The sequence below is a fragment of the Vespa velutina genome, chromosome 17 (genome assembly GCF_912470025.1).
Source record: "Vespa velutina chromosome 17, iVesVel2.1, whole genome shotgun sequence".
In the NCBI taxonomy this organism is placed as follows: domain Eukaryota; kingdom Metazoa; phylum Arthropoda; class Insecta; order Hymenoptera; family Vespidae; genus Vespa; species Vespa velutina.
The window spans coordinates 243,091-264,854 of record NC_062204.1 but is presented as its reverse complement, the minus strand read 5'-3'; the positions used below and the strand labels follow the sequence as shown (position 1 = coordinate 264,854).

The 21,764-nt window shown below is 33.9% G+C and overlaps 1 protein-coding gene across 1 annotated transcript; it reads left to right on the top strand.

The window, feature by feature from the left end:
• The first annotated feature begins 4,607 nt into the window (after nt 1–4,607).
• LOC124955256 (histone-lysine N-methyltransferase SETMAR-like) lies at nt 4,608–5,327 on the top strand. Its single transcript, XM_047509421.1, has 2 exons — nt 4,608–5,104; nt 5,192–5,327. The coding sequence occupies exons 1-2, from the start codon at nt 4,608–4,610 to the stop codon at nt 5,325–5,327; spliced, it is 633 nt and encodes a 210-aa protein (XP_047365377.1).
• Nucleotides 5,328–21,764: the final 16,437 nt, after the last annotated feature.

Below are 21,764 nucleotides of genomic sequence, written 5' to 3'. Positions count from 1 at the left end.
ATATGTGTGATTGGCGAACTGGGGAAACTATTCGAGCGTATAGTTGTGGACCAGGTCAACGGCTTCCTAGAGGAAACGGACTTTGGCGCCATCGCAGTATGGATTTAGAACGGGCAGATCCACTGTGAATGTCGTCCTGGATATGAAAAAATTCGTCGACTGTAGATGCCATCCTCGATGTTAAAAAATTTGTGGAGGCATCGACGCGGGACAGGAAAGAGGTTATCCTGGTGAGTCTGGATATCTCTAACGCTTTCAACTCCTTGCCGTGGGCCGTCATCGTTAGGGCGTTGGAGCGAAAAAACTTTCTACGCTACTTGGTGAACATCATCAAGAGTTATCTTGACAATCGCGCCATAACATTTATAGAAAGCCATGGACGCACCGTGGAAAGACAGGTGTATTGTGAGATCCCACAGGGATCTGTTTAGGGCACAGACGAAAGAGGCTTGAAGTTAGAAGTCCTCATCCGGGCATCTGGGCTAAAAGTTATTAACGACGTATAGCAGCCACCCACATTCTGGACGACGAGAGTCCTTATATATCGACATAACCCTTTCGTCGCACTCCATGAGCCGACTTATTGGCCAATGGAAAGTAAGAACAGGGTGGACGTCCAGTGACCACAATTCAATAGACATCGTGATACATCACCCGAAGGCCGAGTCGGGTCGGTGGGACGATGCTCGGGGCGCGGGGAATAGGAGGTTCAATATCAGGAGAGCCAACTGGGACATGTTCGCTGAGCGTTTGCTCTCTCTTACCACGGTAAGGCTAGAGGGAAGCAGTTTAAGATCGGCTTCAGAAGTAGAGACACGAGCCAACATATTCACTAGTGTCCTACAAACTGCCTGCTCTGAATCTATGCCCCGGAAACAGGCTCACCGGAAGTCCAACCCATGGTGGACATCAGCGCTAACGAACAAGAAAAAAGCGGTAGCTAGGTTGAGACGCGTGCTCCAGCGAGAAAATGAATATTAGGCAGGCCTCGGGTTAATGCACGAGTTATCGTTCTACGCTGCGGGCATACAGCAAAGAAGTGCGACGTGCCAAATTAGTTAGTTGGAGGAAATTCGTCACGGAACAGGGCAACACGGAACCGTGGGAGTACGTTTATAAACAACAAACGCAGGCAAACTACGCGTCGAAAGATTAATTAATACTCTTAAACGAGACGGAGAGAAGACCACGAACGCCCAAGAAACGGCTAGAGTCCTCCTCAATATGCATGTCCTGGACGACAGCGTATCCGAAGACACACCAGAACAGCGAGCGGTACGGAATCTCTCAAGAAACGTTCCCGAAACGGCGGATGACCCTCTCTTCACGGAGGAAGAGGTCGCACGAGTCATAGGGTCCCTCAAAAACGGCAAAGACCCGGGGCCAGATTTTATCAAGGTGTGTGTGCTCAAAAGAGCATTCGCCGTCATCCCATCCCAATTCGTAGATCTTTTCAACGAATGCCATTCTGCCACTAGTTCTCAAGGCACTCCAAGATCGGGACTGCCCGAGGAACGTCTTTAAAGTGATGACAAGCTACTTCGCGGACCGTAAGGTCAAAATTGCCATAGGAGAACATGAGGTTTCAAAGCAGGCCTCGAGAGGATGTCCACAAGGATCGGTCCTCGGCCCCTCCTGCGGAACCTCATGTTCGACCAGCTCCTCAGAATCCTGGAGGAATCCTCAGAAGTCAACGCGATCGCGTACGCGGTCGACCTATTCATTATTGTAGATGGAGACTCCAGGAAAGAACTTGAAGAGAAAAGAAATCGCGTGGTTAACAGCATCATCGGATGGTGCACGTCGGCGAAATTGACAATCTCCGAGCGTAAGACGGAAGCGATCGTCATTAAGAGCGATTGGGTAAAAAGGAAACCCATCGGCAGAAGGGCAATTTCCGGATAGAAAGCGGAAAACTGCGAAAAAGACCGACCTAGCGAGTAGGCCTCCCACCATAAAGATAGTAAATAATAATATTAAATTTAGGAATTCCGTTAGATACTTCAAGGTATACTTTGATAAAGGGCTGGGAGTTATGAAACACTGCCGTTACCTCAACAACAAGGTCGGCCCATTGTTCGCAAAGCTAGGTAGGTCAGCAGCTAGGGAATGGGGACTCCGCCACTGCGCCCTCTGAGCGATCTATCGAGGCGTGATCACCCCCACGATCACGTATGCGGCAGCAGGATGGTCTGATCTTTGCACGGAAGGGGATATCAAAAAGTTAAGCGCGACCCAGCGATCGGCTCTCATCTTGGTTACATTCGCGTATCTCACAACTGCTATGGAATCCCTCTGCGTCGTAGCAGTGGAGCCCCTGATAGATCTCCAGTTATTGAAACGAAGGAGACTATACAATATTAAGAAAAATAGGTGCATCGAGACAGCTACGCGAAAACTGGAAGGCACGAAGATTAAGCCCGCGATAGCAAGACAGGTCGATGAGGAAATCTCTAGGGTTTGGCAGTCTAGGTGGGAGAACTCCTCCAAGGGAAGGACAACATACGCGTTTTTCCTGGACATCAAGAATAGGATGGGTGCCCGTTTCGTCTCTTCTAACCATTTCACAAGTCAATTTCCTACAGGACACGGAGCCTTCAAGGCCAAGCTGACGTTGCTGAACATCATCACGGAAGGAGCATGCGAGTGCAGCGAAGAGGACACGGTTTCACATCACATCATCGATTGTCCGGTTTTCGAATCACAGAGAGTGGATCTGGAAGAAATTCTCCGTGAAAGGAGTTGGCCGGAAGCAGCGAGACATCTTGTCTCCACGGCCGAGGCCTTCTCCATCTTCTCGGAGTTTTGCAAAGAAACCCTCATCATAAAGGGTCATTAGTTCATTAATCCAGTACAGGGATTGTCGGAGTTCCTGTGATGGGGGTGGGTGCCTGTAATCTCCTTGAGTTAGCCCACTCTCGAACAGGATAGGGTCGGAAATGCTCGCACTTCCTATTTTTTTTTTCCTACCACCAAACTCTTACCGCTAAACCTGCTATCCTACCATTCCCATTCTATCCTACGGAAGGAATGTCAAGGTTCGTGGCACTGTGAGTGGGCCTCCCCGTGGTTCCCTGTGGGCACGGCCGGCATCAACGTGGTGATCCGTTGCGGCGAGGATGTTGGTCGTGGCTAAATCGCTCACCCGGCTAAATGCTCCGCCGGCAGGAGTTTTGGGTTCTACCGAGTCCGGTCACTTGACCGTGGTGATTGCTGCTAGTAGATAGCTCCGTAGCGTATGCCCGAATGGGCGAGGTAGCATAGGTGAAGGCATCCCACGGGTGCCCACTTGTACAATATACTGTCCCGAGGGGATGGGCGGCCTTCCAGACCTTCGCAGGGCGGGTCATGCGAGAAAAGGAGGACGCTGAGAGGCGCAGGGAACGGACGCAAGAAGAAGGACGTAGAAGTGAGCGTGCGGGTGTGTATGCGGACAGAAGTGTGACCGATAGGCCGCATAGGAGAGTAGCTCCAGTGCGGCCTCCTCGGGCAAGACTCCGAACGGCTCAGGCGGCGCCTGGCTCACGCGTCTCTTCCCATTAGGTGTGAATGTATACAGTGTGTGTATACACTCTGTCGAGTGCGCCATAATTGTAAATAGTTGTGGTATGAGTATGGATGAATGAATGAGAGCAAGGCGAATGCCGGCCTGGCTCACCGAGGAGGGGTACTGAGCGAATATGTAATACGTTTATGCGCGATACCGTTCACCCCCTCTCTTCTCAGCGAGTTAGTATTAAGTATCGGGAGGTTTTTTAGTCGGTAGGCGATCCGAACCTGAGAGTATGCTCAGGCGGGTTGAATCCGACACTCCCCTGAATAACGGGCTCAGGGGGTCTATGAAGGTTTTTCCTCCTGACGAAACAAAAAAAAAATCTTGAAGACTGTTTTGCTACATACCATATAAAAGAGAAATACTAAGTACCAAAGAAAATGCAAATAAACAAATATATAAAACAAACAAATTTTGTATTTATTTACGTATGTATATTTTCGAAATTTCATGAAAATAGGGGAACAGGGTTGAGAATTTATGAGAACTAACGATGAGATTAGTAAAACTTAACAATTTATAATCTCCCGATAATGTCAAGAACGGCCGGCGACCATTCCGACAAGTAATCCGAATTAGCGCTGCCGGCGCCAAGCGAATAAATTTTTACGAGACGTGCGGACGGCAAAGTGTTAATACAAATTAAAACATGAGTTTATTTCTACACTAATCGAGATAGAACTCTTAACACTTCTTTTTACGTGGTTTCCTCTGTAGGGCTAGTCCACTCTAACTACTTCTATTATTACTATTACTACTAATATAATATTTATTAATATAATATAATATAATATAATATAATATAATATAATATAATATAATATAATATAATATATATAATATAATATAATATAATATAATATGATATAATATAATATAATATAATATTAGGTGGACCGGAAAGTAATGTCGTTTCTGTGCATGTCGATATTTGATTGTCATTTGTCAGCTCATTGTGTACTTCGAAGTCGTGTCAAAGACATTTTAAGGTTATTGTGACTTGTTCACTTCTAAATAATTAAATATTGGACTTATTTTTGCAATTTGGGGTGAAATGGCCAGCCAAATACCAAAAGACTATATCCCGCATTGTATGCTTTTTGAGTTTCGGAAGGCTAGTAACGCAACAGTTGCGATCAAAAACATTTGCGATGTTTATCCAAGTGCATTAGACGTTCGTAAATGCCAAAGATGGTTTTCTAAGTTCAGATCCGATAATTTTTATCTCTCTGACTCGTATCGACCAGGAAGACCAACAACATTAGACAACGACATGCTAAGGGCAGAAGTGGAAGCAAATCCATGTCAGACAATCGAGGAACTCTTAAACATCCTTAACCGACCTTGGTCGACCATCCAAGAACATTTGCAGCAGATTGGAAAAATAAGCAGAGCAGGTGTTTGGGTCCCCCATAATCTGTCCGAAGAGAACAAAGCCAACCCATCCATTACATGCAATGTATTACTTCAACGGTACCATACAGAATCGTTTTTTGATCGCTTGATCACTGGAGAAAAATGGGGCCTATATGATAATCCAAAACGCAAAAGGTAGTGGCTCTCTCCAAATGAATCACCACGAAGTACTGCGAAGCCGGGTTTACATTCCAAAAAGGCGCTTCTGTGTGTTTGGTGAAGTATACGCGGAATTGTTCATTTTGAAGTGTTGAAATCTGAACAAACTGTTAATGCAGATCTTTATTGTGAACAATTGGATCGAGTGAACCAATCTTTAATCGAAAAGTATCCGGCGATTGTCAACAGAAAACCCTGACGCAACACGACAATACAAGACCGCACTGTGCAAGATGAATCTTGGAAAAAATTAATGAATTGGGGTGGGAGGTACTGCCTCACCCATCATACTCACCCGATATCGCACCCTCGGATTTCCATTTATTCCGATCGCTATAACATTTTCTTAGTGGCAAAAAATTTGAAAATTTGGATGATGTTCAAAATGCCATCTCGAGATATTTTACTCAAAAACCAATTGATTTTTATCGGTCCGCCATTGAAAATTTGCACACTAGATAGCAAAAGGTTGTTGATAACGAAGGTGATTACATTATTGATTAAAAATAAAAACTTGTTAAAAATTTATTCGTTTGAATTTAATCTAAGAAAGCGACATTACTTTCCGGTCCCCCTAATATATGAGACAAATTGGTTTACAGAGCGTGCTTTGTATTTTACGAGGTGCATATGTATGAAAAGAAAAGAAGAAGCTGAGATATGTGACAGAATTTTAAGTGAAATAACGGACCAGCGAAACAACGAAAATGTCAAGTGAAACAGCAAGAGCAACCAGCGAGTGACACACCAACGAAACAACGAGAATATCCAGCGACTGGCGTACCAGCAAAACAGCAAAACCAATCAACGAATAACGTACCAGCGAAGCAACGGGAGCGATCAGCGAAGTAAAAATAGATGTATCAGCGAAACAGCGAGAAAGACCAGCAAAAAGCGCGTGATTTTGGTTTCTATAGTTTCATGTTTGTTAAATATAGTTTTACAATCAAGCTCAAGATTGTTTTCCTTAGCATTGCGCCTACCTATCAGTAGAGTAAAATTAAATGTGCCATCAATTCCATTATTTTAAAAATTTTTCTGACAATATTGCGATACCTTAAATGAAAAAGATGAGTTTACAAAAATTTTCTTTCTACTGCCTAATGTTATATTATTAATACAACCTATGAACCAAGATGTAATTGAGTATTTCAAGCGATATTATAAGAAACACTTAATGCGTAAATTTATTCAGAGATGTAATAACATTAAGAACGATTTATTAAATGCATATAAAAATTTAAATATGAAGGAATGTATATATCTTGTTGCTAAAGCGTAGGATATTATAAATTCTACATAAGTAATGAAGAAATTTTTAAAATGATTAAAGAAATCTTTAACGAAAGAAGTAGTAAAAAAGACGATATATCCAATAATCTTCTTACATATTCTGAAGAATTCGCAACATCATCAGAAAATGATCATCAGAAATAATCATCAATTAGTATGAAGCACAACAAGAAAGTAATCTCGTAGAATTATTAACTTAAAAGAAAAAGGCAATTTAACAGCACAGAAAGATTGAAAGAACGAAGATGATTAAAACAAATGTAATATGTAAACAATTATGATTTTTTATGTGAAATGTAATTATGTAAATCGTTCAATTATTCAAAAAGTTCGATTATCCGATCGTCATGAACACAATTAGTTTGGATAATTAAGGTTCTACTATATTAGGTATGTTGTGTGAGAAGTATTTCCCAGTTTTGAGATTTTTAACATTGGTAACATTTCTGACTTGATTTCCGTGCTGATGTGGATATCGAGTCACAATTTAACACAACAACAGCTTCAATAGCTTGTTAATATACGATTATACTTATCTGAAGCTGTAACTGTGTCTGTAAGCTTACTGGCGATATTTGTTTATAAACAACTCGTGAACGATACGAACGAACGTCTTGTCTGCAAAACTTTTTATAGAGGAAGTTTAGTATCGATCAGTGTAGAAAAATCGTAGGTATATTATTGAAATATTTAGTTTATTATTGAAACTATTAATTTATATGTATTTATCATAGCCCATAGGATCGATACAGATATTTTTAAACAGTTTCATCGCTTTCACCTTTATGCATATTTTAGACATTACTTTCCTATTTGGTTGGCAACTAAATGATTGCGGATTTTAAATAAGAAGGAAAATTCAAAATTTTTGCTTAAAAATATAACTTTATTCAATTAGGTATTGTCCCTTTTTATCGATGACATTTTGTCATCTTTCAGGCAGTGTCATAATTCCATGTTCATAAAACTTCTGATTTTTGGCAGCAAAAAACTGAATTAAATATGATTTTTCATCACTAGCGTCATTAAAAATTTTACCGTTTAAGGAATTCTGCATGAAACGAAATAAATGGTAATCTGAAGGCGCAAGGTCAGAGCTATATGATGGATGTAACAACACATTCCAACCTAGTTCCAATAATTTTTGGTGAGTGACCAAAGATGTGTGGAACTTTGCATTAACGTGGTGGAAAACAACACTTTTACGATTTGCCAATTCTGGCCGCTTTTCTTGAACTGCATCGCTCAGTTCGGCGAGTTGTTGAACGTACACGTTTGAATTAATCGTTTGGTTTTTTGATAAAAGTTCGAAGTGCAGAATTCCCTTATATTCCTACCAAACTGATAGCATAATCTTTTTATGGTGAATCTCAGCTTTTGATGTCGTTTAGACTGATTCATCTTGCATCACCCACAATCTTTTCCGATTAACATTGGTATAAACTATTCACTTTTCGTCGCTAGTTAGTCATATCAGAAATGAATCAATTTCGTTGCGTTTCAGATGCGAATCATAGATGCTAATGCGTTGCGACAAAAGAATTTCATTAAGCTGAAGAGAGATCCATAAATCGAGTTTTTTGACATAGCCAACTGTTGTAATTTTTTTCGAATGCATGTGTGCAATATATTTAGCTTCTCTGCAATTTCACGTGTTGTACTATGACGATTTGAATCGATAATGGTCTTGATATGGGTCTCATCAACTTCAACTGGACGACCAGATCGTTGCGCATTTTTCGGATAAAAATCACCAGAATGAAATTTGGTAAATCAATTTTGACACAGTCTTTCTTTCAAGGCTTCATTCCAATATACGGCACATAACTTCTTGTGTGCTTACAATGGGTTCTTGCCTTTTCGTAAATAATACAATAAAATATGTCTGAAATGTGCGTCTTATTCATTTTTAAATTGGGATAAAAACGAAACTAAATAGCTAATCGATACAATTTTTTTGTTAAATTAAAGGCAGAAGTCCCAACACAAGAAAACAATATAGGTTTGGTGCTTTAAGCACAAAATAAAAGAATGACAAAACAAAAAGCTGACGATACAAAAGAATGTGCTAAGACCATCTATTGACAAAATCTACAATCACTCAGTTACCAACCCAATATATTGAATTCAGACATGAAAACAAATTTCCTGAAACATACTAAAATAAAACCATACCAAAAGAAAATTCGTCTATACATTTTATACAAGAATTCACTTGAAATTTTTTAGTAGATTCACTTAGTTGTTTTCAGGTATATACGAAGAGCAATAAAATATAAAACATAACCTTCACTGTCTGTTGAGCTTTGATTTATAAAATATTATGTATTATAACCTGTAAAATGAAAAACATTTATTAATATAAAACATGCAAATGTAATATTGTACTTACAAAAATAATATGCTCGTAACTCGTATATATAGAGTATCGTATATATATATAGAGCTCTCGTAATTAAAAATATTTGTGGCAAAAGTTTTAATAATACCAATATTGTGATAAGAACTTAAAGTATACAGTTCCTGATACTGTCGACGTTACTTAAAATATAATAATAGAATAAAAACATATATTTAAAAATAAAATGAGTGAACACTATAATATTCTAAAACATACACTTCAGTGATATTCGATATTATTAGAATTTAAATTTTATTGCAAACCAAAGTTAGTTAATAGAACTTTTCTTATTACGTTGTTAAATATACATACAAAATCAATATTTATTTAATTAATAACAAATATAATTAAAAAAGTGACCATTAAACTTGCTACAACTATATATTATTTTTTACTTAGAGCCATTATTTCAAAGAAAATCTTTACAATCCTTATACACACGATCTAAATTCCATAGACTTATATAACAACTAAAATTAATATAGACATTATGTTAAGTACTTACGAAGATAATTACATTGCACAGATCTATTAAATATAATCCCTTAAACATATATCTCACTTATAATATTTTATACAGTGGAAGTTGACAGTGGAAGTGTATTCTCTGAAAAAAGAAAACAAATATTAAATTATATCACAAATACATTTGTAAAATATAACATTAAAATGATAAAACTAATTAATTAAATCATGTCAAAAGAGAAGTCAGAAAATTTAGCGATAATTTATATATTGCCAAATATTTCCAAGGGTAAAAGACTTTTCCAAGGGTAATAGAATAAAATTATTGTTGCGATAATTTTAATAATATATAGAAAATAAGAATAGATTATACCAAAAAAAAACATTACAATGAAATGAAAAAATAACGTTAAATAGAAGTATAGTATAAAAATACTTATTAGAATACTATTCTTTTTTCAATAATTATTTTCATCATTAAAAATACTTTCCTCTTTTATTCAATTATTACCAATACAATTATTACAAATATTCGACAGAATCAGAAACAATCAAAACGAGTTAATTATATTAAAAATATAAATATAAGCAACAGGTAAATATGCTATGGTAAAATATATTAAAATAATTAAATTTTTACATTCAATTTTTATATTTTGCAGTTATATTAACTTATTCTGTGACATAATTGAAGATGTTCAATTGGTTAGGCCGCGAAGCCTTTACCAAGGATTGATCTTAAAGAACGTGAATTCAAAGACAAACGATTACACAAGGAGGCAAGACGGATAAAATAGAAGAATATTTGATTGATTAAGAAAATGGGAAAAGAAAAACCCAGTAGATGCACTATTAGAATAGTAATTCCTATTTGCTTACCTTTCCTATTAATGTGGTATCAGAATGGCTTCCAGGTTCAATGAAGTAATTGAACAATGTTCTATCGGCGTTTTAAAAGAATACCGGATATTCTACTGATTGAAGACTCATCGATTTTTGGATGTAGTCTTATAAATTTATTAGACTCTCGATCAATTTCGAAATACAGACTTATTATAAGTCTTATGACATATTGACTTATGAATCGCTGAATACGGACTTATTACTTAATTTGCGATTTTAGAATGCAAATACTAAATTATTACTTAATTACTGATTTTGTAGATTCCAAAATACGAACTTATTACTTAATCGCCGGCTTCACCGAATACAGACTTAGAATTAATTACGGACTAACTAGCTAATTAGTGATCGGTTTTACAAAAAGACAAATACTAATTGCCTTCACAGTTTTCCTCTGACTGACTCCTTTTAATTTTCCCCTTCTGCAGATGCATTTAACTGACTTCTATAAAAGTTGCTTCTTATCGAATAATAATTTTATCATTAGGATTCTGATTTCATATTTTAACAGAAGATCTATTGCATTAAGAAGCGCGGTCTGGGTGGTCCCAAGATTCGTGGAAATCCTTGAAGTGCATATTTGGAAAAGAAGAAATTAAGCCGAGATCTAAACCGTTTATGTCTTTGGAACTGGTAGTGAGCGTACATGTGGCTTAAGATTTTAAGAATTAAGAAGAGTTAATTCATTTTGACCGGTATTTTTAATGTTTCTGTGTGATACTTTTTTATGTTTTGTGATTTTTTTTTATTTTCTTATTGATAATTGTTGTATACAGTTGAAATACCTACACTCATAGTATTCAGTCATTTTTTTATTGGCAGTTGTTGTATATCGTTGAAATACTTTCAATATTGTGGACAATTGTGCTGAATATATTTCTTTCAATTTATAGTTATTGTATAGTTATTAGTTATTGTCGTCATCTTCGGATGAGAATGACCGTCAACAAACTGAAATTGCTCCTGATGGAACTAGCTGGACAAAAATAAAAGCTGGATCCACTCCAGGAAGGAGATCAATAAATAGCATTTTCAAAGCAATAATTGGACCCACAGCATATGCAAAACGAAGCATAATGAAGGGCACTGTAAGTAGTGCTTTTTTTTTGATAATTAATCGACGAATGATGGATTATATTAGAACATGCACAAAACTAGAAGCTTTTAGAGTTCTTGGTGAAAAATGGGATCTATCTCAAGAAAAGTTTTACGCTTTTCTTGCAATTTTATATGCACGTGGTGCTTATGAAGCTAAGAATTTGAAATTATCTTATTTATGATCTAAAAAGTGGGGACCAGCGTTTTTTTCAAGAACTATGAGTAGAAAGGAGTTTACGAATATTTAAAAATTTATCCGCTTCGATAAAAGAAATGAATGGAGTGTACGATAGCAAATGGATAAATTTGCATTGATTTCAAATGTTTGGTATTCATTCATTGAAAATAGTCAGAATTGTTACGTACCAGGACAAAATATTACAACGACGAACAACTATTCCCAAGCAAAGCGAGATGCCGATTCACGCAGTATATGCCGAACAAACCCGATAAGTTCGGAATAAAATTTTGGTTGGCATTTGATCTCCAAAGTAAATTTATAATAAATGGGTTCCCGTATTTGGGAAAGGACGAAACAAGACAGTCATCAATTTTTTGTTTCAATTAGCAGAAGAACTTAGCACAGAGTATAAAGATCCATCTAAACTGGAAAACTTGAATGACCTCTTGAAGAGTCCCGAGAATTCTAATATACGAAAAACTTGCCAAATAGGTTTTTGTAATGAAAATAAAACTATGAAGATATGTGCTGGCTGCAAAAAAACATATTTGTGGTAAATGTATATTGAAAAAAATTTCTTTATGCAAAAATTGTGGTAATCCAAATAATAACTAAACCTAAATAAAAAACAAATAATAGTACTACCTTTTATGTAAATAGATGTATATATCATGTACTTGCAATATTAGAATAAAATATATTTTATTTTCTTTAAAACTTTTCTTTGACTTTTTATATTTTGCCAACTAAATATCAGACCGGTCAGAATGACCGATTTGGTAGAAATAGGTATATAACAACTGTTGATAGTTCTAGTGTTAAATGGGTCCCTAAGTTATACATTCTTAAACTTCAACAGGAAAAATATCGAGCGTAAGTAAATAAATAGTACGTAGGACGTAATAGTAGTTCTCATTTGAAGTAAACTTTTTTAAATTTCAACATTCTCATCACGTTGCGCGTAAAGTAATAATTTATTTCATTTTTCGCATCAACTTTTGAAAATCTATATCATAAAATTCTTTTTCATTATCGATTTGTAAATTTTTCTGTTTTCGTTTGTCCACAATGATTTTACGAAAAGCTTTAATTATGTCTTGATCCTGTTTCGTCTTCAAAAATTTTACTGTTTGGAAAAAGTATTGATAACCGTTAAAATGTATTGAAATTTATTCAAATATATTCAAATATCCTCTTATACATTATATCGGCTTGATAAAGGTAATATATAGGCTAAAGGTAATATAAAGGTCTATAAGGCTTGCATAATATTCCTTAGTAATTATGCATTTTAAGAAATTTTTTCTAGACGGAGCTTATAATTCTTTTACGAATTGCTTTTTTTCTTCACTCATTTTATACGCGACTTCAAATTATTTAGCGTCTTTTCCGCTTCTAGAAAGCTTTATTGCAAATTATTTATACTATTCTTTATATCGCACAAGTTATTTTTCAGTATTTTTTACGTTATTTCGTTGTCACGAATATTATTTATGACTTCGTTGTTATATTTCTTGTCCATACCACATTATTGCGAATTATTTCTCAAAATCTATTAAACATGTCGTGTCGTATTGCGTGTCGCATTCAAAGTATTTCTAATGAAATGTACCTGTTGTTGGTATTGTCGGTAGACATCTAATTTTTTTATAATACTTCAATTCAATTTCGAATTGATAATGCTTTTCCGATATTTCTCATGGCTCTTTGATCTGTTTGCTCGTTTGAATACTCAATACAGATAGTATCACCATATATATATTTGTTTTATGTTGTCTGTTTTTCTTTGATCGTATTACGACAGATTTTGGTTATGTAGACAGATTTGCATCTGTTACAAATCGTTTCGTGGAAAAAGTACATAACACGATAATTGTTACATATTCCATTAGATTTATTTTATGTATCTCGATATAATTAGTTCTTATTTCTCGGATTAGTCGCATCTTCGATATATTCTTCGTTTCTCTCTTTGACTCGGAAGCGTTTATTCTTATAGTTTGTATGAATTGTATTTATCGAATCTGACTCATTAGCTAGATTCGCTACTATTTGTAAGCTCGGATATATTATAATTATATGCGCTTTGAGTTAGTTAGTAACATCAGCAAAAGTCGCATCTTTGTTTTCCTTAATAACTCGTAAAGTTATCTATTGTAAGTGGAACGCGAGAATAGCGTCGTAGTATGTGTGGGTGCATAAGATGCGGCAAAGAATAAGGAATCGTATCAGCATGGCACGGTTCGGATATTTGTTTAAGATGCAATAAACGCATAGAGGCATTGTGTCTTCACAGCATCGTTAGGTCATTTATATTTTCTCAAGCGAGATTATTTTTTTTATATTTTCTTGAGAGCAATGTCTCGATACTCGACACTCAGTTAGGAGTAGTTTCTGGCCGAAAAGAGTCATCGTAGCCACGCCCGAATAAAAACCAACATTTTTTACACTACTATTTTCTGGAATATATATATATATATATATATATATATATATATATATATATATCAACTGTTTTATTTCAATTAATCTCGGCTACCTTTGAATAAATGCTAATATTATTTAAAGTTTTCATTGTCACTTGAATTATATAATAATGTTAATAAAAATACAATTTACAAATACAATTTATCCATTGTCCGTTGGAATTCTTATAGATGATGATTTATACAATATGAATACATATAGTATTTTTTAATAATTTAATATTTCGATTCGATGCTGGGTAATGGGTTTCTTATCATTGAATAAATTATTTCACTTTTTCATAATATCTACCTGTTTCACTGTGGTTAGATTTCTCAGAGTCATATGATCTGTTAGGTAATCGAATTTAACTTGGTCTAGCTTAAGTGATACTAATTGGGTTTGGATTTTTTTCGAGTATAATAGGGGAGTGGTCTGAAAAGTTTCCAACCTCAACATGAACATGCCAGTACTTATCAAAAGCTAGGGAATGTGTTTGCGTATCTTTTGAAAGGTACTTACCAAAATTTCAGCCATTTTGGACGCGCAATTGTTTGATAATCATTTGAGTGAGTCGATGTGAGTGTTTTTGTGAAAATGGAAAAAAATCGAGTATCGAACTGTCATTAAATATTTGTTTTTGAAAAGCAATTACATTAAAAAGCAAATACGACTACGCAAATCAAAAACAAGTTGGACGCTGTGTACAGGAATTCTGCACCATCATTTACCACCGTGAAATTTTGGGCAGCTGAATTTAAATGTGGCCTGAATTTAAAGCTTGGGATACGATTAACGTTCGGGGCGTGCAAAAACTGCAATTACTGACGATAACATCGCTCAAGTTCACCAAATGGTGCTAGATAATTGTCGAATTAAAGTGAGAAAGATAGTAGAGGCTATGAATATGACTAAAGAATGTGTTTGTCCTATATTGAATCAAGATTTAGGCATGAGAAAACTGTCCGCGCGTTGAGTGTAGCGTTTGCTCATATTAGATCAAAAATGTGTTTGAATGAACATTTCCAACGCTCTGTTGGCGCAGTTTAGGCGTAATAAATCAGAGTTTTAGAGCCAATTAATTATTGTAGATGAAACTTGGATACACCATTATATCCCAGAAACAAAAATACAGTCAAAACAGTGGACAGCGAAGAAGGAATCGATTCCAAAAGAAGCAAAAATTGTTTTTTCGGCTGGGAAAATGATGACAATTGTTTTTTGGTTTAATCATGGAATTATCTTAATCGATTATCTTCAAAAAGGTAAAACCATTACAAGAGCATATTATGCATTATTACTTGACAATCTGAAAGCAGAAATTGCGTAAAAATGGCCATATTTGCAGAAAAAAATATTTTGTTTTACCAAGACAATGCGCCTTCTCACATCTCAGTGTTTGCCATGAAGAAAATCCCGAATTATGGTTTGAACTGCTTAACCACCCTCCTTACTCACCAGATCTAGTCCCAAGCAACTTTTTTTGTTCCCTAAACTGAAAGTTCCGTTCGGAGGACAGAGATTTTCAAATGAGGAAACCATCATCTTCGTAAACAATTATTTTGTAGAGAAAGATGCCGAGTACTATTTGAACGGGTTAAAAAGATGAGAGCATTATTGGAAGAAATGTATAGACTTGTATAGACTACAAATGTATAGAAATGTATAGAAATGTATAGACTACAAGGAGACTATGTAGAAAAATAAAAATAAATTTGAAGAAAAAATGGCTTGTATCTTTGTTAGGTCGAAAACTTTTCAGATCACCCTCGTATTATTTCTTTATTAGTATCTTTGAACCTATTTCATGAACGATGGATTTCGGCTCCTCGATAGAGTTGTAGACGTATTTTTCTAATCGATTATCCAATCGATTGAGGAGTTCAGTAATTGATAATGTTATTGATTGTGCTACACTAAATGATAATGAACTTTGTTGACTAAGTTGTACTTGTAAAAATCATTTAGTTGCTGTATTTCGGAGCTCTCTTCCGTCATTTTGAATTTAAAATTTTATTTTCTTTTTTGATTGAAGCAATGCAATGTTTGAAAATAAACTTTTACTGTTGTTTGGTATTAAAATGACATTATTAAATAGATTCTTATCTATATTATATGTTTTCATAATAATGCACGATAAATTCATCTAACGCACTCGATGGAGAGAGATAGAGGAAAGTAAGAAATCTGAAAAATATCGCGCGATATGAGTGTATCTAACAATAACAAATACAATAGGATCGATTGTTTTCGTGTTTATAACATCTTTATTCTTTTTAAATATATCGTATTAAATCATAGCTGCAAATGTAGGAGTCAAGATTTTTTGTTGAAATCACAATGTAATGTATCTAATGATATCAAATAATGTGCCACATTTGAAATTCCATTTACCATTGAGTATACTATTCTTGTAATAGAAAGGAATACAATGAATAGTTTCGAGAGTATAAAAGTCGGAAAATTCGAGCTGTACAAACGCTTGGAAGAGATGTACAAATAGAAGAAATTTGCCAATATCAAAATAAATATTAAGAACAAGAAGATATTAATTAATAAATCGATATTTGTTTAAAGTCTTCCATTTGAGACGAATTAAAATGTTGTTAATACCAAAGATATCGATGGTACTGTATTTTACATTTTATTGAAATATCTTTATCTCAGCAAAATAAGTATTAGCAAAATAAATATTATCAAATCTATAAATGGTTCAAGGAAGCTTCTGTTTCCGGTGAGAAGAATGAGAAATTTATGATGTAAACGAGTGAGTTTCTTGGCGAGTGAAAAAGGGAAGAATAAGAGAGTGTGTAAGAGTGCGGAGATAATAAGAAAAAGAGGAAAAGAGAAAGAGAGAAGGGAAAGGGAGAGAAAAAAGGAGTTAAAAGGACCTAGAAACGATGAGATTTAGAAGTTAGTTTTGGAAAGCGAATTGGAGGAATAATACATGGGAAAAGAGTGGAAGAGTAACGGAGATATATAGAACTGGTAAAGAAAAGCAAAGAATATAAGAAGTCGGTGAATCAGTAAGAAATATTTTCAGGAAATAGAAGAGTTAAAGGAGCGAATATGAAGGTGAAGGAAATAAATAAGGGAGGCAAACCATCGAAAATGAAAAGTCTAGGTAAGAAAGGGGAAAAAGGGAAATAATTACGAGTTTTGGGAAGGTAAAGGAGATGTGAAATAAGAAAAAAGTGATTGCGAGAGAGGAAGGAGGAAATAAAAGAGAGGTTTGAGTGTTTAGAAAACCTAGGAAAATAAATAGGTCGCCTGAAGAAGAAGAGGGGGATAAATACATAAAGATTTAACAAAATATTGGGAAGCTTTATAAGAAAGGAAATGATCAAGAGTCTGAAAGAGGTCATGCAAGAGATAAAAGAAGAGATTGAAAAGCTGTAAGAGGAAATCAGGAAGAGGGAGGAAAATTGGAACAAGAAGAGAGAATAGAATGGAAAAGCTGGATAAAAAACTGATAAGGAAAAAAAATGATAAGGGAGTTGGAAGAAAGGAATGAAATAAAAGGGTGAAAAGTTCATGGAAATAGAAAGAAGGATGGAGACATGAAAGAAGAAAGAAAAGAAAAGGAATTTGGTTATAAGAGAAGTCAAAGTGTAGAGGGGAAGAAAGATAAAAACAAGATGAAAAAAATAATGAAAGAGACAGGAGCAAATAGGAAAATAGAAGAATGATGAGGTAAAAAAGATAAAAAGATGAGGTAAGAATGATAGTGACAAAATTAAGGTTAGTGAACCAGATGAGAGATAATGGAAAAAAAATGTTGAAAGGGAAGGAGAAATGGATAGAGCAGGATTTAACTTGAGAGGAAAAAAGAGGCAATGGAAGTAGAGGAGAATAGCAATGGCAGCAAAGGATAAAAGAAGGAAGTAAAAATTATGGTAGAATTTAGATACAGGAAAAACTAGGTAAATGGGATAAAAACGGGAAAATATTGAAGAATGGGTAAAGGAATATGTTGACGTATACGTGCGTCTCTCAATTGTTCATAGTACTTTCTTCTAAGGGTCATATATCACTATTAGAAATATTTGTCCTTGGAAACTCATTGGATACTTGCTAAGAAAACGTATAGATAAAAAATACATTGCTCACCTTTATCCGAGTTTAAGCATTTTTATTTAAGTACCTAGTCTTCAATAATACGTCTAATTGGACAATAAATAAGTAGTGAAAGTAGACGTCTAGCCTTGAAATATTCATTACCATCTTTCAGTCTACACGATTATTAGAACAAAGGACCACACATGGAATGTTTAAACGTTCCAACGAACTATCTAACAGATGTCCAATCCGACCTATGGGCACCTATTCTTTCCCTTTCCATGCTTAGATCATACTTCAACTATACCCTTTTTATTCCCTTTCCTAATTGCACTACAGTCTTCACGGATAGTTCTAAAGACGCTCAAAGATCAAGTTACATCTTTCAGACTCACAGCATCTAGACTCTCAAGTCTTATTAAACATTACTAGCTATCACTCCTTCAGAAATATCACTACAGAAAACACATCAACAATTCTTATTTCAACAATTAAACTGCCATAGCTTCAATTCGTGCAATATTTATTATCGCGCATCTACCTCGTAAGTTTCATGGGATTCTTTAAAAGAATGCGCGTTCTCCCATTAATTTACGGGAACAAAGCGAGCGGTAGTTTGCTAATGGCCTTCAACCATCCTAGCCTAACGTCTCTATTCATCGCGACCAATGGGTCTAAAACTGACGACAAGGAAGAAACAGAGGAAATTCTCCATGCAAACCAACTATCAACGCTGGTCTGGTGCGAGACGCATAACTATCTGGGAAGTGCAGTAGAAGCTGACTTAGCACAATATAATAACAAGTTCACATAAACATATGTCCTATTTGACCTTGTTTTTGAACTGTAGAGATTTTTATGTGGAGAATTGCTCCAAAATATTTTAGTAGAATATTGAGACAATTTTTGAATAAATGATTTCTATATAATAAAATGATTCTATATAATTGCTATTCTAATCTTATTTCTTTCCCTTTTTTACTATTCTTTTTCTTATCTTAAATCCATCATGCACAGAATAACTATTGACATTGACGAAATACTTTACTAGAAAATTGAACAATGCTTCCAGAAAATCTGAACAATAACTAGAGAAAGCAGAATGGTAAGATAATCAATGGTAAAACATTTTTAAGATTGTATTCAAATGCAAGGGAGTTATAAGTTTTCATATTATAACATATAACATATAATATTTAGTCGCTTCGATGTCAATTATATTTTGTGATACTGACGACTTTATTGATATTAATTGATATCATTGATACATTGATATTAATGGTGTAGATTCTGCAATGATTAACACATGCCAAGCTAAAGATGTTTGAAAAATATTATCTTGAAAAATTTACATAGCTTAAAACTACTTTCAAACTATTTCCTTTATTATGACTAGATATACATATAGTAAGAATTTTTATAATTAGTCGTATATTAGTCGTATAGTGAATCTTTCTGTTTAAAAATTTTTATTTTGGATAATTGGAAGAACAAAAGATATAAAACAACTGATTTGGACATTATAACAGTGGTAACTTGTACTCTCATTCAACGATGATTTTGTAGTTCTGTTGGGGATGCAGAATATTTCATTCATTTATTCTTTTCTTGATGTAAAATTACTTATCGACATTGAAGTGTTTGTAATATTTGGTTATATGGAATATTACAAAAATTACGTCAAACAATACTACACTTCGAAAAAATAAAAAATCTTACCTTTTTTTTTCAATTATGAAAAGTTCAATCCCGTTTAGCAATGATGTTTGAGCAATTTGATCGACTTATGAAAAATATTTTTTCCGGCTTTAAAATTAATAGAAACGCGTATATAGAAACGAGAATATTAATATTGACTTTATTTAAAGATAGTAAGTTAAAGTAACACTATATATATCTCTTTATAAAAAATGAAAAAATGATAATAAATATATTTTGGATCTAAAAATAAACAATTATGTATAGGGCGTCACAATTTAATGATATGTTTCTGAGCTATCGATTGGTAATTGGTCTATAGGTACAGACCAATAAGCTATCCGTTAGGATATTCATTTGAGAAGAGAGGATTATCAATACATTACGGACATTGATTTCATTTATTGTTGAGCTTTTGAAAAGAAAGGTTGTTCTGTTTGGAGAAAAGAGTTACATTGTGTTTTATCCTGTTCATTCACTTTATTCAATTGGGTAAGACCTTAAATATCTTATTTATATATTTTTGTTCTAATCTAAACATTTTTAAGAATTTCTTTAAAAATTTAATAATTTATCAGATTCTGATGAGTAGTTATAGCGAAAAATTTCTTTTATTCATATGTCTATTATGTTAACAGCAAATATAATGTTATCTATTATTGATTTGTATGTATGACTTCCAAATTATTATCATTTATTTAGTTGGTTTTTGGATCGATAATGTGTTATTATTTAACAATGTTTTTTCTGCATACTTTCTGATTTTATTTATTACGAGTAATATTCTTTTGTTACATATATCTTACAAATTTTCATTATTTTTAGAACAACACCTTTATTTTCGTAAGGATTGCTTTATTACTTTGTCCTTTACAAGCATTTGTTATTTGTATATTCCCATTATTGCTTGTCTGTAACTAGTTAAGAAAGTATATTAAGAAACAGATGAAATACGATTACAGAAATAACCAGTTCACATTTATAAAAATTTGTTTCATTCGTTACATGTTGGCGTAAAATTATTTCTAATTTTTGAAAATTTATCATAGAGTTATAATACTTCATAGTACATGTATATATTTTCTTTTTATAATAAAGACTATAAAACTCTACACATAAATATGTTATACAAATTTGGCACGGTATATAGAATATCGCAATTGAAAGATCTAGAACGATTTCTAAAAAAATTTGTTATCCTATGATGTTTATTACACGTGTTGAAATAATAACAAATCGGTGATTTTTGTCTAATGTTTACTTTTCTCATTTGGTTTCGATCGCTTCAATGAGCAAACCATTGTTCTTTTGTTTAATTTTCGACTTTCACAGAATCGCATTGTCTTGTATTGAATATGAGAGATGACTTTTTTGCTAATACATACATATTTACTTATTATTATTCACTTTCAATTACTGCAGAAGGTTAAACATTTTTTCTGTTGTTTATGTTTTAATTAAAACAAATTCATTTACTCGATTCAAGATAATAGAATTGACTTTTGTGTAATGTATGTTGTTTGCTAATACATACATATTTACTTATTATTATTCACTTTCAATTACTGCAGAAGGTTAAACATTTTTTTATGTTGTTTTGTTGTTAATTAAAACAAATTCATTTGCTCGATTCAAGATAATAGAATTGACTTTTGTGTAATGTATGTTGTTCTGATTCACTTCCGATCGCTTCAGCAAATTAACTATTTTCTCTCCTTCCGATTCGCAATTTACATTTGTTTATAGATTTGTTTAACTTTATACTCAATTAAATTTATCGATCGATAAATATATATACATGTACATCTTTTTTTATTGTGCTACTTGAATGTACACAACATTTATGTTTTGTGCATGTAATAAATAACCTAATACATTAATTTAGTGTAAAACATAAATCTTAGTTTAGTGATAAACAATAAATAAAAATGAAGGAGTTATGGAAATTTTGTAATAAATTAATAATTTAATGATATTTTTAATATAATTAACTCGTTTCGATTGTTTCTGATTCTGTCGAATATTTGTAATAATTGTATTGGTAATAATTGAATAAAAGAGGAAAGTATTTT

Coding starts and splice junctions, on each gene's coding strand:
- LOC124955256 (XM_047509421.1), top strand. CDS start 4,608: ATGGCCAGCCAAATACCAAAAGACTATATCCCGCATTGTATGCTTTTT. Junction 5,105..5,191: donor GATAATCCAAAACGCAAAAG/GTAGTGGCTCTC, acceptor TGTTTGGTGAAG/TATACGCGGAATTGTTCATT.